Source organism: Pituophis catenifer, unplaced genomic scaffold (assembly GCF_029215685.1).
Source record: "Pituophis catenifer annectens isolate HBS135680 unplaced genomic scaffold, rPitCat1.0.hap2 SCAF_10, whole genome shotgun sequence".
Lineage (NCBI taxonomy): Eukaryota > Metazoa > Chordata > Lepidosauria > Squamata > Colubridae > Pituophis > Pituophis catenifer.
This window is the reverse complement of record NW_027256890.1, coordinates 1918609-1943068: the sequence shown is the minus strand read 5'-3', so window position 1 is coordinate 1943068 and position 24460 is coordinate 1918609. Positions and strand designations below refer to the sequence as shown.

The 24460-nt window shown below is 44.1% G+C and overlaps 1 protein-coding gene across 3 annotated transcripts; it reads left to right on the top strand.

Annotated features, from left to right (window-relative positions):
• RNF10 (ring finger protein 10) lies at positions 1-22985 on the top strand. Of its 3 annotated transcripts, none has more exons than XM_070951552.1 (17): positions 1-572; positions 6365-6570; positions 9058-9257; positions 9887-9977; positions 11379-11563; positions 11650-11786; positions 13433-13593; positions 16034-16153; positions 17022-17274; positions 17428-17561; positions 17774-17891; positions 18791-18892; positions 19391-19528; positions 20090-20187; positions 20423-20483; positions 21131-21289; positions 22046-22985. In XM_070951552.1, the coding sequence occupies exons 1-17, from the start codon at positions 449-451 to the stop codon at positions 22117-22119; spliced, it is 2361 nt and encodes a 786-aa protein (XP_070807653.1). In that variant the 5' UTR covers positions 1-448; the 3' UTR covers positions 22120-22985. The 3 variants fall into 3 exon arrangements, with proteins under 3 accessions (XP_070807653.1, XP_070807651.1, XP_070807652.1); XM_070951550.1 differs by having other exon boundaries at positions 21104-21289; XM_070951551.1 differs by having other exon boundaries at positions 2-572; positions 21128-21289.
• Positions 22986-24460: the final 1475 nt, after the last annotated feature.

The following is a 24460-nucleotide window of genomic DNA, read 5'->3' as shown; positions in this document are numbered from 1 at the left end:
CCATCCGGGCCTTCCCGTCAGGGCTGTGGGCGACTCGTCGCCATTACAGGCATCGGCGGCGGCGCTGAGGCGGACCGGGCGGCTCCCCTTGGCCGCGGACTCCCCTTCTCGCCACTCTCGAGGCGCCGGCGCAAGGCCGGGCCTGGCTTGCGGAGGCCTCGCGGGCCCTCGCCCTCTCCCGAGGCCGCTCCTCCGTCCGCGGGGCGCAGGCCCGGCCGCGCCAGGCCGCCTCTCTCTCTCTGTCTCTCTGACTCGGCACCGGAGCATCCCGGCCCGTTCCTTCCCTCGCCCGGGCGAAGCCGTGAGGAACATGTCGCCATGAGGGTGGCCGAGACGACTGCGCTGCGCCGACCCCGCCGCCGGGCCATGAGCCTGGGCCTCGGCCCCAGCCGCCAGCCGCCCTCCCGCCCGCTCCGTAGCGGCGCCCCCGCGCCCGCCCGCCAACGCCATGGACAAGAACAGCCCCTGCGGCGGCCCCGGCCCCGGATCCTCCTCCGCGACGGGAGGCAAAGGGCAGCAGCCCCGCTCTAACTCCGCCGGCCCGGCCGGGGGGGAGTCCAAGCCCAAAGGGGGTAAGGCCGCGCATCTGGACCAGAGGGACCCCCCGACCCATGCGCCCCGGCAGCTTGAAGAGGGGCGGGCTTCAGCTCCCAGAATTCCTCGGGCGGGTGGGGAATTCTGGACGTTGGAGGAGGTTGAGACGCTGCGCTGGACTCGCAGGGGTCTCCAACCTTGGGCGCTTTAAGACTTGTGGACTTCAACTCCCAGAATTCCTCAGGCAGCTTTGCTGCCTGAGGAATTCTGGGAGTTGAAGTCCACAAGTCTTAAAGCGTCCAAGGTTGGAGACCCCTGCCCTAGAGCGAAGTCCAAGCAGCCGCAGCCGCTTCCTGGGTTGTTACAACCGGCGGAGCCGAACGCGGTTGCACGAATCTTGCACACCCAACATATAAAACCTCCTACCGATGGGGGTGACCTTTGTCCTTTTAAAGGGAAGGTGAAGCACTTTCAAGCCAGGTTGCTGCCAGCCCCCCCTTCCCCCCCCCCCGGGTTGGATCTTAGCTTTGTTCTTATTAAAGAGTGCAGCAAGGCGCTGGTTTTTTATGAATCTAAATTAAGGCTGGGTTTTTGTTTTGTTTTTTTAATTTGGGAGGTTAGGAGCTTCTTTCCATAGGGGAAAGCCTGCTTAGAAACGACTTGTAATCTGCTATATAGCCAATATATAAAGTGGAGATAAGGTACAGCATGTTGAAAAAGTCAAAGCAAATACGTCGGTGGAATTTGTCATTTGTTTGTCCGATAAAGAAGGGACTCTGCTGGCTGGATTTCCAGGCTTTATTGTATTTGTTTTTCTTTATTCGGAATGCTTGAGTGTTGCAATTAAAAAGCCCAATGTTTAATCTAAACATTCGCAGCCTTTAAATGAGATGAAACTAATTGGACAGACGGCATTTGTAAGTCTTCACTCCAATAACCTCTGGTGGCAGTGTCACCAGATGATGATCAGTGAGGCATCCTTGTCTCCATTTTTCTTAATGCAGTTGTTGTTCTGTGACAAACTGCCAATTGCCTTAGATTAAAAGAAACACTCCTTTGCCCTGGAGGCATCATCGTTTTGCAGAGCTGGAAAAACAGACACCCATGAGTTGAGCCTGACTCTCCGTGTCTGCCTTTTTCTTGGGAGTGGTATGGAAGTAGTTTGTCAGTATCAGTTGTCGGGGGCTAGATAAGCTTCAAACTAGAGACCTCATCTGGAATATCATGTCTATTTACTTCTAGAAATGACATGGTCTAAGGGGAGGTTTGGCATATTCTGGAGGGAACTAAAACATTCTGGAATATTTTATTCCCATATCAAAAGACTTTGGTCATCCCTCCTAGGTCATCCTAACAAGGATGCTATGTTTGAAACTGAATCTAGACAGCACCACCCTCATTTTTGTTATAGCAATAGCACTTATACTGCTGTACAGCCCTCTCTAAGCGGTTTACAGAATCAGCCTCTTGCCCCCAACCATCTGCGTCCTCATTTTACCCATCTCGGAAGGATGGAAGGCTGAGTCAACCCTGAGATTCGATCTGCCAAATTGCATGCAGCCGGCAGTCAGCAGAAGTACCCTGCAGTACTGCAATCTAACCACTGCGCCACTGTGGCTTAAAAAGCTAAGCGAGGTTGGTCCTGGTTAATTTTTGGAGACCATAGGAAATGTCAGCTAATTTAATCTAGAGGAGATTCAAAAAAGTTTATGGAAGGAAGCAGTGGAAGCCAACATGTTCATGAAGTCATCAGTTGAACTAAATTCAGGGGTACCCCTTTATTAAACAAATCTCATGTAGAGCTCATTCCTTAACTCCTGCTTGCTTTGTGGGCAGGTATATTTTGCTCTGGATTCAGTGGTAAAAGAAAGTTTATGAGCCCTTGAGAAATGTCCAGTATTGTGACCACAGATCGTGTAATCTGAGTGTCATCCATGTCATTTTAATAGAGAGAGATTCTGGCTAAAAAAACCACAGAGAAATGAGCCAACATTTCAGTGACCTCACTGGAAAAAGTGTGTGAAGTTTTAGATGCGGTAACAGTGGTGCCCCTTTCAGCACCAGTGACTTGAACCAAATGTTTTCCTGTAGGTACCTGTTGATCATTGGGCAGCCTATCCCATATTCACCTGGCATTCGTCTGGGCAGCAGAGAATCCATTGTTCCATCAATGATTGAGTTATCTAGATTGGGTGTCAAACTCAAGGCTGCATACGGCCCACGGAGTGCTTAGACCTGGCCTGCGGGGCTGCCCTGAAAAGAGCAAAGGACCAGACAACAGTAACTCTGCCAGTGAAAACTGAGCTTGGGAGGGCCGCATGCAGCCCTCCCGAGCTCCACTTTCACTGGCAGAGGGTTGCAGGAGGCCATCGCAACTGTAAACGGAACTCCGGAGCCTGTTTTTAGTGGCAGAGCACTCGGCCCCCTGACACAAGTGGCGTTGAGCTGGCCACGCCCACCCTGGCCACCTCCTCCGGCCCCCCGAGATCAAACCTAACCCTGATATGGCCCTCAATAAAATAGAGTGTAACACCCCTGATCTAGATCCAACTATTTCTGCTGGCAAGCTTCACATCTGAAATGTGATGGAACACTCCTTTGTGTTCTCCAAGCTTAAGATTTCTCATTATTCAAAAAAAACATATTAATCTCATTTGTCCTTTGAACATTGTTCCAGTTGCCTTCTATATCATCCAGGTGGTCTTTGGCAAATTTGAGATAGGCAATCTAAAGGTGCTTCTTCCAAAAAGCAACTGAACTTTCTTGTTTTTTCCCTTTGAAAAAATTTCACTTCTCATCCAAGAAGCTTCTTCAGTTTTGATGGGCAGCAGAGTGTATTTTGCAGAGTGTGATACTTCCTTGGTATTCTCCCGTACATCTTGCTCTTATTCAGTATTTTCCTTATGGTAGACACAGAGACTGACATCAGGCAGCACAAAAATACCTGCAGTTTCTTTGCCATTATTCTTTGAACTCTTCTGGAGTGTTATTGTGCTTCATCATATTTGGTGATTTGTTATTGGACAACTAATGTTGCATTTTCTTCATTTGTATCCTGTCTGCTTGATGATGGAGGTCAGAGTCTTCGACAATGATTATATGAGTTCTTCTAGCCTCTTGAAGTCTTTTTTTCTGAGTTAGTCAGACAGTTCTTTTGACTGGAGTGGTATTCATTTCCACAGAGCAGATTCATGAAGGCAGGCTCAAGTGCTAGCAACCAGTTATGGTTGGGATTGTTTGTTTTTAAATGAAGAATGCCACTTAAACTCACACCCCAGTATCATCTCATTGATTTAAACATCTGACTCAACTGCCTGGTGTAAGAAAGCCTCCAGTGATGGAGCACCCACAACTTCTGAAGGCAACTTCTGTTCCACTGGTTAATTGTTCTCATTGTTAGGAAGTTTCTCCTAAGTTGCTTCTCTCCTTGATTACTTTCCATCCATTGACTCTTGTCTCCCTTCTGGTGCTTTGGAAAATAGTTTGACACACACACACACCCACTTCTTTGTGGCAGCCCCTCAAATATTGGAACACTGCTATCATGTCATCCCTATTCCTTCTTTTCACTAGACTAGACAAACCCAATTCCTGCAACCATTCTTCAAATGTTTTAGCTTTCATTCCCTTATCTCTGTTGCTCTTTTCTGCACTCTTTCCAGAGTCTCTACATTTTTTAATATAATATGGTGACCAAAACTGGATGCTGTATTCTAAGTGTGGTCTTACTAAGGCTGCTTTATAAAGCGGTACTAATAGTTCAGGTAATTCTGATTCTATCCTTCTATTAATGCAGTCTAGGACTGTGTTGGCTTTTTTGGCTGCTGCCACACACTGCTGGCTCATGTTTAAGTGATTGTCCACTTGGACTCCAAGATCCCTTTCACAGATTTTTCTTGCTGAAGTGCAAAACCTTACTTTTGTCTCCATTAAATTTCATTTTGTTAGATAGGGCCCAGTGTTCAACTCTTTAGAGATCTCCATCTTCTGCAGTGTAATTACTAATTGGGCAGCTATCAAGACTAAATGGACTGTAATTCATCCAAATGGGATTTTATTCATCCTGACCCAAATGCCTGGGAAAACTTCTAAAAGCCTGCAGGATTGGGCTCAATTGTATCTGCAGAAAGGATCACTCGGAAAGGAAAAGGCTACCACCAAGGAGATATCAAAGGATATACTGTTTTATGTAACAACTTCAATTTTGTGTGTGCCTGTAAGTCACTGTTGACTCCCGGCCTCCTGGTTTCTTGTTTGTTGCTTTATCCACTGCACCAGACTGCCTTATAGAATATCTTTACTAACAACTCTTAGATGACGTTCCAGGTCACAACAATGCAGAATGGTTCTGTAGAGTCCACAAGCTTTCCATCACTACAGAAGGCGACATTCATTTTGACCAACTATTTTCAACTAATTTTTTGTTGTAGTAACTGGAGGCTCTCTGTAGATAAAAGGTTCACGTTTAGAAAATGCTGCTTTTAGCTTACGACAGCCGTGTGTGCAGACATTGATTAAGTCCTAATCTGAACGGGGCAGTGGTGCAAATAGCTGAGTGTGCTGACACTACCATCACATTCTACCAAGCCTGGGGTAACAATCCTGCAGCTACAGAATTGCCTAGCGGTTACCAAATGATTTATATGACAATTATTAAAATTATATATGACAAATATTTTAGAAAAGAGGCCTTTCTATACAAGAGTAAAGTTGCAAAAATTCAGTATATACAGTACTTCTTAAGTTCTGATAATTTCCAGTCAATCATTGGCTGTTTTAAAGGGAGAAAGAAACTCCTTGGATGTTCTTAAAGTTTATAAGTAGGAAACGACAAATGCCTGCTCTCCTTTTTGATAGTATCTGTCATTTGTATATATATAACTTTTTCACACATGTAGGAAATCTGTTTCCAACTGGGGGAATTTATATTACAAAGTTTTAAATTTTATATCTTAGGGAATTTAAGGTTGGTAATACAGGTAGTCCTCAACTTACAACAGTTCATTTAGTGAACTTTTGGGCTCAGTTGTCATAAATTGAGGACTACCTGTACTCCCAAGCTTCCTATCCTAGTAGCAGCTTCTTTCTTGAATTACTGTTCTATTATAACAACTTATGATGATGTAAATGTATTGCCTACATTGGATAGTAAACATTATTACTTTGGATTGCATACAGAATAATTTATTTTATTGAAAAAAGTTTCGATGTGTGGAAAACTTAATATTGCTGGAAGAAAGAGCTTGAGTGTACAAAATCTCAAATTTAAAAAGATCAATGTTTTCCTTGTCAGAAGCATTTGAAAAAAAATATATAGGTAAAGCATTTACGTATGTTTACTTGTCTAATTCTCTTGGGGTGATTCAAAGTATTAGAATCATGAAATTAGGCAACTGAGCAAATAATCCAATGTTAATAAAATTTAATTAGTCTGGAAAGGGGCTATCGGTCCTTCTGATTTTGGGCCACCATAGACTAACCCGCTTTCTTCCTAAGCGATTCTGAGGATGAGGATAAGAGTAATCCTTTCCTGTTGTAAGTAAACATAGTAACATTTCTATTAGTGCGATCTTTGTTTTTGTCAGCACAAGGGTCAGAAAAATGTTATAGTTTTTAAGATCAAAATATCTTCAGTTTGCAAGATCATTAAATAAAGATATTTGGCTTCACCCTCAAGTCATGAAAGTGCTATGTGGTAGGTTTCTCTAGATAAGCTTTTGCTTGTGTTACCAGTCTGGCTGTCACTTTGGCTCGATATAAGTTACCTGCTCTGCTAGGAATTGCTTTTAACTTAATGCTGAACATTATTTTCCTTTCCTGTTTATTTTAGAAGGGAAAAATGCAAGTGGATCCAGACAGCGTTATAATCGTAAGAGAGAAACTTCATATCCCAAAAATGAGACTTTCCCCAGCCAGTCCCGTCGCTCCTTTTCACAGAAAAGCAAAGCTTTTAACAAGATGCCCCCTCAGAGGGGGGAGCAGAACAGCGGCAGCAAATCTTTTAGCCTTTCTTCTAATGGTGGAAGACGAGATGAGGTGAGATCCTGCCCTTACTGGGACAGTTACATGCTTTAATTAAATAAATATTTTGTCTTATCTCTCTTTTCTGACACAATAGAAACTTCTATTTTTCTTCTCTCATTAAAAATGTGAAATGCAGATTAAAAATAAGAATTTAATTGAACAATAATTTTCTGGTGAGACTATCAGGGCAACCTGGTCCACTCAATTATGGGATGGAGCATACTGCTTCTGCTTTTGTCTTTCAGCCCCAATCCAGGAGCCTTCACAGGCTTTCGTGACAAACTATTTTTTGTGTTGAATTTATATTTACCAACAAAGAAATAAAGGGAGATTAGTATAGATCTATTTCAAGCTACTTAGCTCTCATCAGCTAGCCATACCCTTCTGGGATTCGAACCCAGGCTACTTGCATATTAGGTAGATGTATTAACCTCTAAGCCACGGGCTCTCCTCATTTTGTCTGCTATACTAGGTGGGAGATTCAGTGTTTTTTAACAGGGCAACCTGGTCTACCCAGATATGGAATGGAGTAACTGCTTCCGCTTTTTGCCTTTTAGCCCCAATCCAGGAGTCTTTGCAGGCAGTTGCTTCCACGACAATTATTTTTTGTCGTGGAAGCAACTGTATCAAACAACAAATAGTTTGTTGTGGAAGTGACTGCCTGCGAAGGCTCCTGGATTGGGGCTGAAAGACAAAAGTGGAAGCAATATGCTCCATCCCATAGTTTGGTAGACAAGGTTGCCCTGATAGATCTGTCTCACCAGAAAAACACTTAATCTCCCCCCTAGTACAGCTGACAAAGAGAGGGGAGACCATGTCCTAGAGGTTAATACATCTGCCTAATATGCAAGTGGCCCAGGTTCAAATCCCAGAAGGGTATGGCTAGCTGATGAGAACTAATCAGCTTGAAATAACTATATTAGTCTACCTCTATTTCTTTGTCGGTAAGATTTAAATTAAACACAATTGAACTGAATATTCTTACCTTCATGCTTGTGGGGGGAAAAATAAAACAATAATGTCCTATCATGAAAAAATAATGGCCAAATTACTTCTGCAAAAATGCAAGAGTTTACTATGGATTCTTTGCTTCTAAATGTGTACAGAAAGGAATGTTGGCATTAGCATGTACATTTTTTTCTTAGTTCTATCAAATGTGGCAATTAAACATGGCAGGCCTGGACATTTGCGGGTCACATCTGGCCTTTCAGCTGTCCCTATCCAGCCTGTGGAATTCAAGAAAGATAAATGTTCAGCATTTCCCAGGTATATAAGCTGTAGATGTTTAAGACTTTACCTTATGTCTAGGTGAGTTCATATTCAAGGATGATGGAGGCTCATTACCAAAAAATGCATCTGATTGAAGTGTTACCTCAAATGTTTAATTGTCGAAAGACTCAAATAAAACTGGAGGGTTGACTGTTGATGTTGCTTCTATTTGTATATTTTAAAAAATTACAGTAAATGGCAAATCCTTCTTAACCTATACTTTGAGGCAGTGGTGAAATTCAAATTTTTTTTACTACCGGTTCTGTGGGAGTGGCTTCGTGGGAGTGGCTTCGTGGGCATGGCAGGGGAAGGATACTGAAAAATCCCCATTCTCTCCCCACTCTGGGGCCAGCCAGAGGTGGTATTTGCCTGTTCTCTGAACTACCTGTGTTTCCCCGAAAATAAGACCCTGTCTTATATTTTTATGAACCATGAAATAAGCGCTTGGCCTTATTGCCATGCGCTCAAAAGCCCGATTAGGCTTATTGTCAGAGGATGTCTTATTTTGGGGGAAACAGGGTACTCAAAATTTCTGCTACCGGTTCTCCAGAACCTGTCAGAACCTGCTGAACTTCACCCCTGCTTTAAGGGATGTATAAGCTGTTTTCCAGATCATGACCTTTGAAAGCAAAATATATTTAAAAGATTTTTGATGATAATATAGAAAATAATGTCAGAGGAAAGTCCAGTGTCCTTTTGCACGTGAATCATATGCTATCTGATGTAAAGGGCTACAGAAAAATAAGCTCTTGGCTTATAAGAAGAATAAAGCTTTCTTTAGTTTGAACTCTGTTCCTACTTGGGAAAGTTATGTGATATTTTTGGCAAAAATAAAGCTGTAGTTTGCTTTTCCCTCCTCCAAGAGATTGTTCCAAAGTTCTGGCCAAACGTTCATCTTCCTGGTAAAAGTTTTTTTATTGCAACTCCTGCAAACTAGGGAAGAGCCTGGATAGCTCTGCAGACTAAGCACTGTAATTTAACACCAGCTGTCTGCAATTAAAGTAAGTTCGAATCTTGCCAGGCTCAAGGTTGACTCAGCCTTCCATCCTTTCTAAGGTAGGTAAATTGAGGACCCAGTTTGTGGGGGCTATAAGCTGACTTTGTATAAAATATACAAAAGTATGAAGGCTATTGCTTAACGCACTGTAAGCCGCCCTGAGTCTCCGGAGAAGGGCGGCATATAAATCTAATAATAAAAAAAAACAAAAACTAAATTGTCTGTTTTCTCAGGTAGCAGAAACTCAGCGGGCAGAGTTCAGCCCTGCCCAATTCTCTGGCCCCAAGAAGATTAATCTGAACCATTTGCTGAATTTTACATTTGAACCTCGTGGCCATACTAGCCATTTTGATGGGAGCAGCCATGGCAGTTGGGGAAGAAGAAACAGATGGGAAAACAAACCTTTCAACAAGGAGCTTTTCCTTCAGGCCAAGTGAGTGTGAGCTCGGTCTGGATCATAAATATCTGAGGGAGAATTTAATCAGGTTCCTGTGCTGTTCCCGCCTGTTGCTTCCAGCTGCTGTTTTGTAGTTTTTATTCTCCATGGAAACATTTACTTTGGGTTTATATTTTACATTTGAAGCTGTTTTGGCAATTTGACTCTCATTGCTCTGTTGTATTTGAAATGCATTTAAATTGCTGCTTGCATTTGAATTCATTCAAAACAAAGAAAAAGAAAAGTATTAGTGATGTGAATTCAAATATGTCCAATACAACATAGCTTTATGAAATTATTAATGCCAAGGTCTAATATGCATTATTTTATTTGTAGAAATAAATAGTGAATGCAGTTCTGGTTAATTGAGAGCATTCCTTGGAAGGTTAAAAAGCAGATACTTTTCAATTTTCTCTCTTTGGCATATTTGATTTCTGAGAGCGCTGTATGTCCTTGGATTGCAGTTAGACTCATCGAAAAGATAAATTGTGTTGTTTTAAGATTGTTGTAGACAATTGTTAGCAGTTACTTCATCTGAATATCTGTCTTCCTGGATCATTTCTATATAATCAGTTTCAGGTGGTTGTTATGAGTTTTTAACTTTAAATCCCTCATATTCTTTGCAGCTGCCAGTTTGTGGTGCGTGATGATCAGGACTACACGGTTCACTTCACTGACCCAGATACCTTGGTCAACTGGGATTTTGTGCAACAAGTGGTTAGTATCCTTCTTCCTCTCTCCCCCCCCTCTCTCTCTCCCTCCCTCCCTCCCTCCCTCCCTCTCTCTCTCTCTCTCTCTCTCTCTCTCTCTCTCTCAAACAAGTACTGTAGTCAGCTTAGGGCTGGTGGGAGAGATTCAGGATAGAAAAGGAAGTCCTCCACACACCTCATTAGGCAACTTGTGAATTCAAAACTACAGTTCCCCAAAAGAAGGTAGAGAGCAAATTAGCCGCCTCATTTTTTCTAGCTGATAACGATGCCATATGAAAACACCCTATATATGTGTGTGAGTGTGTACACACATATATCTCAAAGGCTTGCCCAGTATCAAACTGACAAACTTTATTTCCAGGACTCCTTATTTAAAGGAGTCAAATTGCATTCTGACCCCTTCATTAAGTGAAACATTTATGTTATCGATACAGGTGGCGGCTAAACATGATTTCTGCCCTGAACTCATGAACCAACTTCCATCTGAACTTCCATGAGCCACAGTGGTGCAGTGGTTAGAGTGCAGTACTGCAGGCTACTTCTGCTGACTGCCGGCTGACTGCAGTTTGGCAGTTCAAATCTCACCAGGCTCAAGGTTGACTCAGCCTTCCATCCTTCCGAGATGAGTAAAATGAGGACCTTGATTGTTGGGGGCAATAGGCTGACTCTGTAAACCCCTTAGAGAGGGCTGTAAAGCGGTATATAAGTCTTTTGCTATTGCTCTCTTTTTACATGTTGATAATGCAGTCACCCGTGTCTCAGGGAACACCACAAAGCTTACATGCAATAGGGTCAGGCTGTAAGACAAAAAGCTGGAAATCAGCCATTCCAAACTCCAGGTGACTGTATTCACAAAGCATCACAATATATAGCTTCTATAAGTGGACAATCAGTGGTAACCAAATTAAGCAGGTCAGGCCTTTTAAATACCTAGGCTTTTAATTCTAGTTTTCCACCATTTGCTGGTGGTTAACATATTCTACAGTGGAATCGGATTTAGCCTGCTTTATGCCATGTAGAACTAGAAAGAAAATTGCAGGGGAGCACATTTAAATTTTTCTGCATGGTACAAGCGATTTGATAGTGGAAGTGAAAGTTGATTGTGGGACTGCTTTTCTCTAGAACTTCATATAAAACCTGGAGAGTCACTTCTCAGGGATACTTTCTTACGTTCTCCATTGAAATTGCTAAATTTGGCAGGTGCTGGAATGACCTCTCAGTGCTACTGAGAGAAGCATGTTTTTTTTTAAATATAAATCAGATAGCCACCTGATTTACAGTTTTATTCATGGCTGGGCTTTTAAATAGCCAGCTCCCCACATCCTGTTTTAATATATTCTGCTCTTTAAAGAAGAACACCTTTTGAGAGTTCAGTTTTTATCAATGGGATTCTGTTGTACTTTTTCAGCGGATTTACAGCCATGAAGTGCCCTCCTGCCCAATCTGCTTATACCCACCCACTGCTGCCAAGATCACTCACTGCGGGCACATCTTCTGCTGGGCCTGCATCCTGCACTATCTCTCCCTGAGTGAGAAGATCTGGAGTAAGTGCCCCATCTGCTACGGCTCTATTCACAAGAAGGACCTCAAAAGGTATAGAGAGTCCCTGAGGGAGGCCTCCTTTTCCTCCTGTACCAAGTCAGTTGTCATTGCTTATCCTTTTCTTTTCTTTTTTACAGTGTTGTGGCTCTAGAAACCCGTCAGTATGCAATTGGTGACACAATAACAATGCAGCTCATGCAGCGGAAGAAAGGAGCCTTGATGGCACTGCCAAAGTCAGCGCTCGCCCACGTGGAGCAGCCGATTCACTTGGGGGGTAAGAGTGTAACTTGCCTCCAGAAGTGGTGGGGGCTCCATCACTGGAGGGTTTTAAGAAAAAACTGGATAGCCACTTGTCTGGAATGGTATAGGGCAGTGATGGCTAATCTTTTTGCCATTGTGTGCCAGGAGACGGGGCGGGGGAGGGTCATGCGCACATGTGCCCATGCACATGCACACGCAACCCCACCCACCCCCGCTCCTGGCACATGATGGCCTGGTAGGCCCGTTTTTCTTTCTTACCTGGTTCCAGATCCTCTCTATGCATCTGGGAAGGGCGAAAACAGCCTTTCCCACTCCCTTGGAGGCCCTACGGAGGCTGAAAGGGCCCATTTCCCAACTCTCGGTGGGACAGGAAGTGACATTTTTTGCTGTCCCCAGCCTCCAGAGCCTCTCTAGGAGCCTCTCTAGGAGTCTCTGGAGGCTGGGGACTTCCTGTCCCACCGAGAGTCGGGAAATGGGCCCTTTCAGCCTCCGTAGGGCCTCCAAGGGAGTGGGAAAGGCTGTTTTCGTCCTTCCCAGATGCATAGAGAGGATCTGGAACCAGGTAAAGAAAAACGGGCCTTCCCCACACACACACACCCCAGGCCCTCCAGAGGCAGGAAACAGCCTGTTTCCCTACTTCTGGTGGGCCCAGAAGGCCCGAAAATCAGCTGGCCGGCATGCGCATGCGCCCCAAAGCTAAGCTGGCGTGCTCACTATTATGGCTCCGCATGCCACCTGTGGCACGTGTGCCATAGGTTCGCCATCACGGGTATAGGGCCTCCTGCTTGAGCAGGGGGTTGGACTAGAAGACCTCCAAGGTCTCTTCCAGCTCTATTCTGATTAGGAGGCTAAAACATACCAACAGTGGTTACAGGAATTAAGTGTAGTCAATTCCTACACTCAAGTCTAATGAAAAGAAGGATTAGGGGTGACATGATAGCAGTGTTCCAATATTTGAGGGGCTCCTACAAAGATGTGGGGGTCAAACTATTTTCCAAAACACCAAAAGGTAAGGCAAGAAACAGTGGATGGAAACTAATCAAGGAGAGAAACAACCTAGAACTAAGGAGAAATTTCCTAATGTTCAACACTGGAGGCTTTCAAAAAGAGACTGGACAAGCATTTGTCCGAAATGGTATAGGACTTCCTGCTCAAGCAGGGAGTTGAATGGAAGACCTCTGAGGTCCCTTCCAACTCTATTATTCTATTCTGTGTTCTGTTCTATGTTGAGGATTCAAGTGTCTTGTGAATTGAGATTGCTTTGAGTTCTGCAAACCCGAGCTGGGTGCAGAATGAACCCCAATTGCTTCCAGAGTTATTGTATCTCCTGTGAAACTTACTGAAAGGAGCAGCTCTAATTCCATTGAGATCGGTTGCTCTACAGTGGGTCAGTCTGTACATTACTGAAAATCAATCCCTGCTCTCTAAAGGCATCACACAAACTCTCATTAGACAGCCTGAAGCAACTAGAAGTTGTTTCTAGTCTTGCAGATTTTCTTCTTCATTATAAACCTTAACTATTTTGTCATTGAAGACAAAGTTTTAATGTAACTCCTTAACAAAGCTGCTTTGAGAGTGCATTGTGGGGTATTGATGTCCAATAGATCCAAATGAGACGAGGTAACGTTTGTTGCAATGTATCTCTCTTTCTTCATCCAGATAAGCCGCGCAGCCAGTATTCAAAGCTGCTTCTGGCTTCTGAGGCTCAGGTCCTCCAGCAAGTAATCTTGGAGGAAAAGATGGCCCTTCTGCATCAGTACCAGGAGGAAAAACATACACCTGAAGCATGTTTTATTGAAGCAGCCCTGCAGGAACTGAAGGTGGAGAATCCTTTAAACTTTGGAGATCATGTGTGGAGAGGGATGGAAATCAGTGTGATGTACTGGCTTGTAGAATGGCAGCCGTTGGCTTGGAACACTTCCTTGTACAGACCCCTGTTTTAATGTGGTCTGGGTTTGTTTGTTAGTTAGTTAGTTAGTTTGTTTGTTTTGAGTAGCCTGTATATTTCTAGTTTGCACACTGTGTTTTATTTTACAAGGATTGGAATGACCTGAGATTTGGTTCTTTGCTTGATCATGATATTTTCTGGGTTACTCCAATCTGCCCCACAATATGATGATTCTAAAAATAAAAATTAGAAATGACCCTATATGGTTTTAATTATTAGAAAGAAGGAACAAATAAAGATGAATAAAAGCACCATCACTGATAGTGTCTACAAGTGGTTCATTTAGTGACTGTTCAAAATTACAAGATGTGGGAAAAAAGTGACTTTCGACCATTTTTCAGTTACGACCTTCCCAGCATCCTCATGGTCATGCGATCAAAATTTCGGATGCTTGGCATCTGACTCATATTTATGCGTGTCCCAAGTTGCTGTGTCCCAAGGTCACGGGATACACTTTTGCAACCTTCTGACAAACAAAGTCAATGGGGAAGCCAGATTCACTCAACAACCAGGTTACTAACTTTTCAAGTGCAGTGATTCACTTAACAACTGAGGCAAGAAAAGTCGTAAAATGGGGCAAAACTCACTTAACTGTCTCACTTAGCAACATAAATTTTGGGCTCAATTGTGATTGTAGGTCGAGGATATCTTATTGATTACCCACCCACCTAAGCTGCTGTGGATGAAGCATTCCTGAAGCCCTTTGCAGATCTTTCAAAGAAGCCCATGGAGGACTTCCTCTCTGGCAACTTTCACTTTCAGTGGGTAGAGGACCAGCTAAGTGAAATAGAAAAGTTAATCCAGAAAGTGGAAGGAGCAGCAACGTTAAGAGAAAGTGCCGTGTAATCCTGGATTTATTTGATAGAGAAGGGAATAGGAATCCAGATTTGAGTTAACATATAAAGCAAAGCTAAGTTGGATTCCTTCATAAAAGAAGCTAATGAATAAAATTACTGAAAACAAAAGGAAGTTCATGAAAAAGAATATATGGAAAGGACAGTTATGAGTCATTTCTGGAAAGAAAAAAAAGGAGCAACTGTTGTAGGTTATTTATTTATTTATTTAGCATATAGTATGTCACTCTGTTGTAGGTGCGCAAAAGTTACTGAAACTCAAAAAGCTGGAAGATCACTAGGGAAGAGCAAACTAGTTTTGATATCGGGAAAGCTGAACCTAAGAATGAACCAAAAAGAGGTTATGCAGTTCATAGAATAACTCTTGAGAAACTACTGAAAGATGAAAATCGAGTTTGATAGAGTCACATTCAGGAAATAACAGTGAGCTGAAATTTCTAAGGTTGGATCAGTTGTGCTTTAGGGAACAGAAGGTAGGTATTGATGGTGTCTCCAATTTCAATTTATCATCTCAGAGAAGTTTCAGAGAATGGAAGACAGGAGGAGGACAAAAAATGTCACTAAGCAAGTAGCTGCAGAAAATGCAAGTTAGAAATCCTTGGAATAGTTTGTGTTTGTTTATTCAAACTACATGACAGGATGGGGTCCACAGAATAGGAAGTATTGTGTAAAATATAAAGATTTTAGGGTGTTGGCAAAAATAAGTTATTAATACTTACTGATAGTCCCAAAGGTGCTTTTTCAGGAGGCAACAGGACTTTCTTGTTTTTTCTTTGAAGACGTTTCGCTTCTCATCCAAGAAGCTTCTTCAGCTCTGACTGGATGGTGGGGAATGGAAGGATTTACACCTGGATGACTGAGAATCTCCATAGACTTTTAACTATGCACTTTGTGATGAGCACCCTTCAAATGGGGTGGGTGTATGAATGGATTTCCAGAAAAAATTGGAACCATTTGTGCTTCAGTTTGAGATTCAAACAACACAGATTCTTCCCTGATAGCCTGTGCCTGTCTTCAACAGTGAAGAGACAAAGGGCAGAAAACATCCTGTAGCCCAGAAGGCTTCATCCCCATTTGCACCACTCAGGTGACCCTGAGGACACAGACAAACCTCCAAGTGGCCTCAAGGACCCTCTAAAAGGATGCAAATGACCAGCTGTCTGCAAGGAGTATAAATCCTTCCATTTCCCACCATCCAGTCAGAGCTGAAGAAGCTTCTTGGATGAGAAGCGAAACATCTTCAAAGGAAAACGAGAAAGTCTAGTTGCCTCTTGAAAAAGCATCTTTGGGACAGCCATGACCTGGATGACTGAGAATCAGAAGATTATCAGAAGATTTTTACTCTTCTGATAATTTGCACATTGCATTGACCACATTCCTAACTCAGTAATAGAAAAATTAGATAGATTAGGTTTACATTATATGGTTCTAAAGTCACATAACTGGATTTCCTTCTAGGATCGTGAAGGCCACTTGATGTCTGACGGTGATGTTCCTGGTGTCACTGCAGCTGTGGAAAAATTAGTCATGACAGAAGCTTCTGAGAAAGAAACTCTGGCAGTACCACAGGAGGAAAAGGTGAGTACTTGTGTGGTCTTAAATCGCATTTCATCCGCCTTCAGAAGGAGGCTGGGGAACAGGAAGTGGGCTTCCTAGAATGAATTGGGACCAGACCCGCTTTCTGTGGCCTTGCACATGAGGGTAACAACTCTTAAGAGTTGGTTCCACCCACTTCTGGGTGCTGCATTTTGAAAGATTACTGAGAATCAGCATGGAAGTATTCATAGTGAAGAAATTCACATCTAGAGCAGGTCAAGAAAAGAGCAACCGAGACACAATGAGCCTGGCCAATGGAGGGAAATTCTGGCAGCTGCAGTTGCGCGTTGAGACGGGGGCCAAGTTCGTGATCACCAAATTAGATCCTTTCCTGTAAATATCTGTTTCTTCCGTTTTGTGGCCAGACATTGGAGAGTTCCTTGCTCACAAGGAAATGGGTTTTTAAAACATGGGTGGATGATCCTTTCTGCCTAAAGGTCTCCTGCTATTTTGATTAGCACTGAGCAGCCCATGAGCAGGAAGGGGATGCCTGAGGAAGCATCTCCAGTATCTTCTTCTCGGCTGCTTTGTGGGTGGCCTGAGTGCAGTGGTGGTGAGAGCAGTGCGAGAGTGCCAGGAAGTGAGGCACCTAGGCCCTTTGTCCACCCAGAGATTCCCCGAGAACACTTTGTCTCCCGAGGCTGCCCATTTTGCAAGCAGTTTCTACCTGGTTTTAAAATAAAGACAAATTTGGCCGTTGTTCTGGAGTGTGATTCTCCAGTTTTCTCTTCCCGGCCATTGTTTCCCTTCCTTCTCTTTGTGCTGGCCTCTCTCGAGCCTACAGAGGGAAAGAAAGAAGAAATTAAGTGGAAAAAGACCAGTGGGTGCTAACTGCTTTTTATTGCTACAGTGCATTCCAGAATACCTTTCTGCTTTCAATGATGAATTGCTGGGATCTCCTCCTGTGGATCCTGCGAGTGGAGATCCCCCACCTTTGGAAAGGGCAGAGGCGGCAGCGGATAACGGCGTGGAGAGGAACATGGATCCAGCAAGCACAAGTGAAGGAGGGGAAGCCATTTTGAGTGCATCTGCCTCAGGAAAACCCAAGGCTGCATTTGCCAGCAGACACACCCAGAGTTCTCCTTCCTATTACTTCTACCAAGGTCAGCAAAGGAAATTCTGGTCCCAATTATGGTCATAAGTCAAGAACTACCTACTTTCGATCTGCTTAAATGCTGTCTCGCCCTGAGGGGCTGTTTTAAGATCCTAACTGTACATACAGTAACTGCCCTACAACTTCTCTTCTCATGCTGCAGCTGAAGACGGGCAGTGTCTGTACCTGCACCCAGTGAACGTCCGTTGCCTCGTGCATGAATATGGGAGCCTGGAGAAGAGTCCAGAGAGAATCACGGCTACCGTGGTGGAGATATCTGGCCACTCCATGACAGAGGTAAGGGGGGGGGATGGCCATGCAGGGCCTCTTGGATGAGCATTAAAGCTCCTTTGCTAGGAGATGTTTCAGTTCAGTCCTTGCTCAAACTCTTTCTGGGAGTCTCTTAGGGTTGCCTATTTTGTCTGGTAACAAAATAGGAAGGGGGGAGTTGGGGGGGAGAAGAGTTTGGGGTCCATTTCTCTTCCCTGAACCACAACTCCCGCCTGCAGGATGTGCGTCAGCGTCATCGTTACCTCTGCCATTTGCCCCTCACCTGTGAGTTCAGCATCTGCGAATTAGCTTTGAAGCCTCCTGTCATTTCGAAGGAAACACTGCAGATGTTTTCAGGTGAGATCAGGAAAATGGATCTCTGGGAGTTCTGCTTTCGGTTATAAAAAAGGATTTCAAGAAAAAGTTGCCCGAGAAATCTTGCGGGAGTTCACCGTTGAGCCACACATAGTCTTTAGTAGGAAGACCACTAAGAAAGCTGTAGCTGAAGGCTGTTCTGGGGCAGGAGAGAAAAGCCCCAGCTGCTCTGCTCTTGTTCCCTAAGGAAGCTGGATGGACGTGGCCATGAAATCCTCAGGGACGGGGTCAGCAACTTTAGTCAACAGCTTTACTTTCAAGTTCCAACTTACATTACCCACAAGAAAGACTACCTAAAAAACAGCTTAGACAAAGTATCCTCTCATTTTTAAATTAAACTAACGAGGAAAAACAATTGCTCTGCTTAGAAAAATCTAGTTGTTGAAATTTGGGTTGAAAAAAGAAAGGCAGTTAATGGAAATGTTGAATTTGGAAACAAGAGATTGGATCCATGGCAGAGGTGGGTTTCAGCAGGTTCTGACCAGTTCTGGAGAACCGGTAGCGGAAATTTTGAGTAGTTCGGAGAACCGGTAAATACCACCTCTGGCTGGCCCCGCCCCCATCTATTCTCTGCCTCCCGAGTTCCAGCTGATTGGGAGGAAATGGGGATTTGACAGTATCCTTCCCCTGCCACGCCCACCAAGCCATGCCACGCCCACCAAGCCACACCCACAGAACCGGTAGTAAAAAATTTTGAAACCCACCACTGATCCATAGTCGTGAATGATTTCGGTAGTCAGTGAAAGCTGAAGTCCAAGTACTGGGTTGGGCTTCTGAGGGATGGGGGAGAGGAACTGCCACCCAGTTCCCCAAAAGGTGGGCACAGCAGAGATTTGGGTGCCTGCAGTAGCCCATCTCACCAAGACTCCCTTTCAACTTAGATGACATTGAGAAACGAAAACGGCTCAGACAGAAGAAAGCACGCGATGAACGGCGTCGGGAACGCAGAATTGAGATGGAGGAAAACAAGAAGCAGGGCAAATGTGAGTGGCACTCCTGGGCACAGCTCATCTGTGTGTCATCACCCAGTATGTGGGCGTATAGCGAGTCAGTTTGGCGTAGTGGTGAAGGCATCCGGCTACGTCATGTTCTAATCCTGCCTTGGGCACAAAGCCAAGTGTCTAGCACGTTCTCTCCGCCCTAGGAAAGAGGCAATGGCAAGCCACTTCTGAAAAACCTTGCCAAGGAAACTGCAGGGACTTGTCCAGGCAGCCTCCGAGAATCAGGCACAGTTGGATGAAAGGGGAAAAGGCAGAAGTCTAGGCCTAGTTTGGCAGAGATGGGAAGCAAAGCCCGTATTAAGGGATCATTGACGCCAGGCTTTGGCAAAGTTGAAACACCTGTTTCAAGCAGTGAAGCCGCAGTGCTGTTGAAGTCCTTGCTCCTGGGAAGAAAAGGAAGGGGCCTGGCTTCAGTTGACCAGTGTACCTGAATAGAAAACTGTTTAGAGTTTGTAATGGAACTTCTTCTTTTATGTCTAGATCCAGAGGTCCGGATTGCGTTAGAGAACCTACAGCAGTTTCCGGCCTTCAGCGCTTGCTCAGGAGAACCTGCTGGCCCTGAGAACCAGAGCCACCTGCTACCACCTTGTGTTGGAGGAAGTCCCACTTCTCAGTCAGGTAAGCAGCCGAAGCAATTTCAGCCATCGACAGCATCTTCTAAAGCAGCATTTCTTGACCTTGGCAACTTTAAGGATGGGCAGACTTCAACTTCCAGAATTCCCCAGCCAACAACGCTGGGAATTGAAGTCTTAAACTTTGCCATGGCTCTGAAAAGGCTTATGTAATTCTGTTTCCTCCACCACTTGGTGGTGACACTTAACATTTGCATAATAACTAAATCAGTCCAAAGGAACCCTAATGCAGCTGCAGGCCTGCCAGATGCTTTCAAAGGCAAAGCAGCAGAAATTTGCAAGCTGGAGCTCTTAAGACGACCGAAAATCAATTACAGCAAGGGCCTCCAATCTTGGCAACTTTAAGCCTGGTGGAGTTGAAGTCCACCAGGCTTAAAGTTGCCAAGGTTGGAGACCCCAGAATTACAGGAGGCCCACATCTGAAAAACCAGGAGGGTTAATGATGTAATAAAATTTGGAATTGGGGGGCACAGTATCAAAAGTGTGTAATTTATATTCCCTGCCTCTTTAGTAACAAGTCTTCATTTGTCTGTTTTGTGTCTTCCAGAGTCCTTGTTGACTCCCCTGTCATCTTCCAGCCTTGGCAGTCCCCCGTTCCTTATTGGCAGTCTGGAGGAAGACTCTGCCTTCCCCTCATTTGCCCAGGTGCGTGTGGCTGCCTGCAAGACCTTATCTTCTCATTTTATGGAGAGCAGAAGTTGAGGCTGAACTTGGCCTACATGGCTGAGTAACTCTTGAATTGTAGAAATTGGGCTTCCCTTTCTTATTTATCTCAAGCAGCTTTATTGGTAATCGCTTGGTAAACAGATGATCCTGCTTGATTCCCAAATCAGTAAAAATCAGCATGTGAGGTTTCTGAGTCCATTTTGTATCTTTTCAGATGCTGAGGGCTGGAAAAGCCAAACCAGAAGTATGGAATAGTTCTCAGCCAAAGAAGAAAGGTAAGCAGGATTATTCTGTTGGGCTGGGCCTTCCTGTGAGGCCTTGGTGCTCTCTCTCAGATTGATGGCTGGCAGACATTTCATCACCTAACTAGGTGAGGGAGCTGCTGTTTATATTCAGCAGTTTTCTAAAGTAGTCCTTTCTTTTTTTTTTTTTTAAGTTTTATTAACATAAACAAACATAAAACACAAATACATGTAAACACTTATACATTAACAAAGAGTCAATCGACTAACTTCTAGAAAACCTTCGCATCGGTGATTAATGTCCATTTAACCAATTTTCCTTAATCATACTATTTACAAATTCACTTGCTAAAGTAGTCCTTTCTAAATAATTGTGCAGTGATGGTCTCCATTGATAATCCTACCTTCCTTGTGCATCACATTTGAAATAGCCAACAGTAGTGGTAAAATGAGCCTCTGTCAATAAGATTAAAAGTAAAATGAATCAAGGCAAGCCATAAAACAGTACTGAAATATTCAAAAGAGTTGTAAATTTCATTAACATCTGAGCAACCTGGGAGGCGAAAGATCTTAATCTTTTCCTGGCCAATGGAGATCCACTAGAGAAGAGTTCTATGGTCATGATTCCCTCGTGAGATCTGTAGCCTTTCCAGGAATCTCAAAGCAGCATTTTTCAGAAGAGACCCCCACTGTGGCACCTCCGGCTCCCGGAGACAGCGATGCAGAGAGCGACAACTCGGACCGTGTGCCCGTGCCCAGTTTCCAGAACTCATTCAGCAAAGCTATCGAGGCAGCCTTCCTCAAGCTGGACAAACCATCCACTTCTGACCACCTCTTAGGTAAGTCAGAGAAAAGGGCGTTCGCCCTTCATTCTGTGCAGAAAGGCAGGGGCAGCTGGTGTACCTGTTCCTTCAGTCATCCCAGGACACCTGTCCCACCGTGGTCATACCTGTCTTTAAGTTTCTCCAGCTGAATACATGTAGTCCTCAACTTACAATCACAATTGAGTCCAGAATGTCTGTTGCTGAGTGAGACATTTATTGAGTTTTGCTCCATTTTACGACTTTTCTTGCCACAGTTAAGTGAATCACTGCAGTTGTTAAGTTAGTAACAAGGTTGTTAAGTGAATCTGGCTTCCCCATTGACTTTGCTTGTCAGGTCACAAAAGAGGATCACGTGACCCCAAGATACTGCAACCGTCATAAATTTGAATCAGTTGCCAAATGTCTGAATTTTGATCACATGACCCTGGGGATGCTATTTCCAGGCCGGCCCCGCGGCCCAGATCTAAGAATCCTGTGGGCCAGATCCGGCCCATGGGCCTTGACTTTGACACCCGTGTCCTAGAGGTACTTACAACAGGCAGGCTGTATATTTTAACAAAATAGAATTGAGACCTTGATGTAACCTGCAGTAGGCAGACATCACAGGAGTTGCCGCTTGTTTGCCTGGGAATGTTGGCTGGGGGCAGGAGGGGAACCGGTCAGAACGGCAGCCAGGCTTGAGGGGAGATCCCTCCTCAGTCAGGGCTACCATCTCTTGGCCAATAGTTTAGCAGGCTTTGAAAGGCCCCGATGGCTGTTCTTCTTTTGCAGAGGAGAAACGAGGCAAGAAAAAGAAGCAGAAGCAGAAGCTGCTCTTCAGCACATCAGTGGTTCACACAAAGTGATTTTATCAATGGGCAGGTGGCTCCTCCTCCTTTCAATTTATTGGGTTTGCTTTTGTGTTTTTGCTGCTATAGATAAATTATTTTAATTCGAACACGATCTGTTTCCGGGAAGCGGGGAGGGCTAGGGATGATTAAAAATGGGCATATGTTGTTTGTTTGCTTGCTGATATCAAACTGAAGTATTGCAACACAGACCCTTGGCCAAAAGGATGTGTGTTTTGCCAGGCTGGCTTGCCATTGGGCTGTAGAAGTACAACATCTGGATGGTGGGTGCACAGCTGCTTTTGCCATTCGGGGGACAGGTTGAATGTGATTAGCCTGGGGCTGCAGTGAGCTAAACGCAACCAGGGGGCTGTTGTTCACACTTTGGACATAGGGAAGACACCAGCCGATAGACACACTTCCCGATGGCTGTGCCCACTTAATTAGCACTTGGGAGAGCAGCAGGTCGTGGTGCATGTAACTCAGTTCCTCCCTCCCGATGCTTTCTGCGATGACCAGTGTTTGCAGAGTTTCTGTTGGAATAAACCTACCATGGTCAGTCCGTGTGCAGTGGCTGCTTTTGGGGTGAAGGGGCTAATTCCTGAGGGAAGGGAGGAATGGGGAGCAGCGTTTCCCTTTGCACAGAAGGGGCAGCCCAGAGGAGCCTGGCATTCGTTGGGGGCCGATTCCAGATGGGTAGGAGGATGTGTGTTCTTTTCCCACTTTCGTTTCTTCTGTTAGAGAAAAAAACTCCCATTCTGCACTGCTTTTTGGCTTGATCCGAAATTAATTAGTACTAAAGTGTCATTTCCATTGACTACAATGAAGTTTGGTGTAATATACCAGCAAAAGTAAATAGTTGCAATAAACCATATGCACAACAATTGGTATTTCCGCAGGGTTTTTTTCTCCCCCCAATTCTATTTTTGATTGAGTCACTCTGATTTGGAATCAGTTTGCTTCATTATGAACAGGCCATTTACCCATGTCAAAAACATGTAGCTGATCTCCCAGAACAGGAAGCTCCGTTGCAAACCAAACCAGTAACACATCATGCAGGAACTTAAAATTAACAAACCAATGATCTGTACGATCACTTCATTTTAGTAGATGCATGAAATCGCTTTTCTTAAAACATCCCTGAAAGACTATAAGCTCCTCCCTGAGGAGAATATTCCCTCAGTATGCGGTGGTCTTATAGAAACTCCTTGACTTGACCACAATTGGGACCAGAATTTCAGTCACTAAGCACTATGGTTGTTAAGTGAGTCATCGGGTGACTGGATCCAATTTTATAGCCAATTTTACCCTGGTTATTAAGCTTAAACCCCACTCCTCTCAATGTGTATCTTGCTCCCTTCCTTCCTTTGTCAATTTTTAAATCAATTTTAGTGTTAATATTGTTTTAATGTTTTATCTTGTTTTTATTGATTATAAGCTGTCTAGAGTCACCTCTGGATGAGATGAGCAGCATAGAAGTTTAATAAATAATGACCGCAATTGTTGAGCGAGTCACGTCATTAAGTGAATCATGCATTTAAGTAAATTTGGCTTCCCCAATTAACTGCTCGTCAGAAGCCGACTGGGAAGGTCTCAGGTCATGATCAGGTGGCTGCAAGACTCTGCAACCATCGTGAGTTGGCTGTCAAGCACCCAGATTATGACTACGACTATGGGGTCATATGGTTGTAACTTTAAGGATGGATCATAAGTCACTTTTTCTAGGACGTCATAAGTATAAACCATTATCAAATGAATGGTTATAAATAGGGGGACCTGTAGATGCTGCTTTGCCTTTAGATATAGAATAGTATATGGACTCTTTTAAGTAGCAGGATGTCTAATGGCCTTCTGCATGCTAAATCCAAGATTCATTTTTTTATTTTATTTTATTAAACTTGTATGCCGCCCTCTCTCCCAAGGACTCAGGGCGGCTCACAACGATAAAAAACGCATAAAATTCAGTATTCAAATATAAAAACCAATAAAATGCCCTTTAAAAAACCCCTTCAGTCCAATCCGGCCAGGCCAAATAGCCTGTCAGACTTCGGTGCTATCTCAAAATAAATGATTTCCAAACTGCCAATCTTTAAGGAAATCTTTTCTTTAATTGAGCACAGCCACCGGATCATGACTCGATGCGGACAAGACTGACCTTTTGCTCCCCAATCCCTCCCTTTCCGATCCCCAAATCTCTGCTTCTCATTGGCTATCTTCCAAGTCATTCTTCAGACTTCTTGTCTCGTCATTTCCCAGGAATATCCCCCCTCATTTCCACGACAACCCGACTTCAAAGGGATTTAGCAGGCAAAAGTTCAGAGCTTATCTCTCTCTCCTCTGCTCTCTATGCCAGCGTTGA

What these genes read in the sequence shown, in the direction of transcription:
- RNF10 (XM_070951550.1), top strand. Translation starts at nt 449, where the DNA reads ATGGACAAGAACAGCCCCTGCGGCGGCCCCGGCCCCGGATCCTCCTCC. An exon ending in CAGCCCTGCAGGAACTGAAG is followed by an intron (nt 13,594 to 16,033) that starts GTGGAGAATCCT and finishes ATTTCCTTCTAG; the next exon opens with GATCGTGAAGGCCACTTGAT. An exon ending in AACACTGCAGATGTTTTCAG is followed by an intron (nt 17,892 to 18,790) that starts GTGAGATCAGGA and finishes CTTTCAACTTAG; the next exon opens with ATGACATTGAGAAACGAAAA.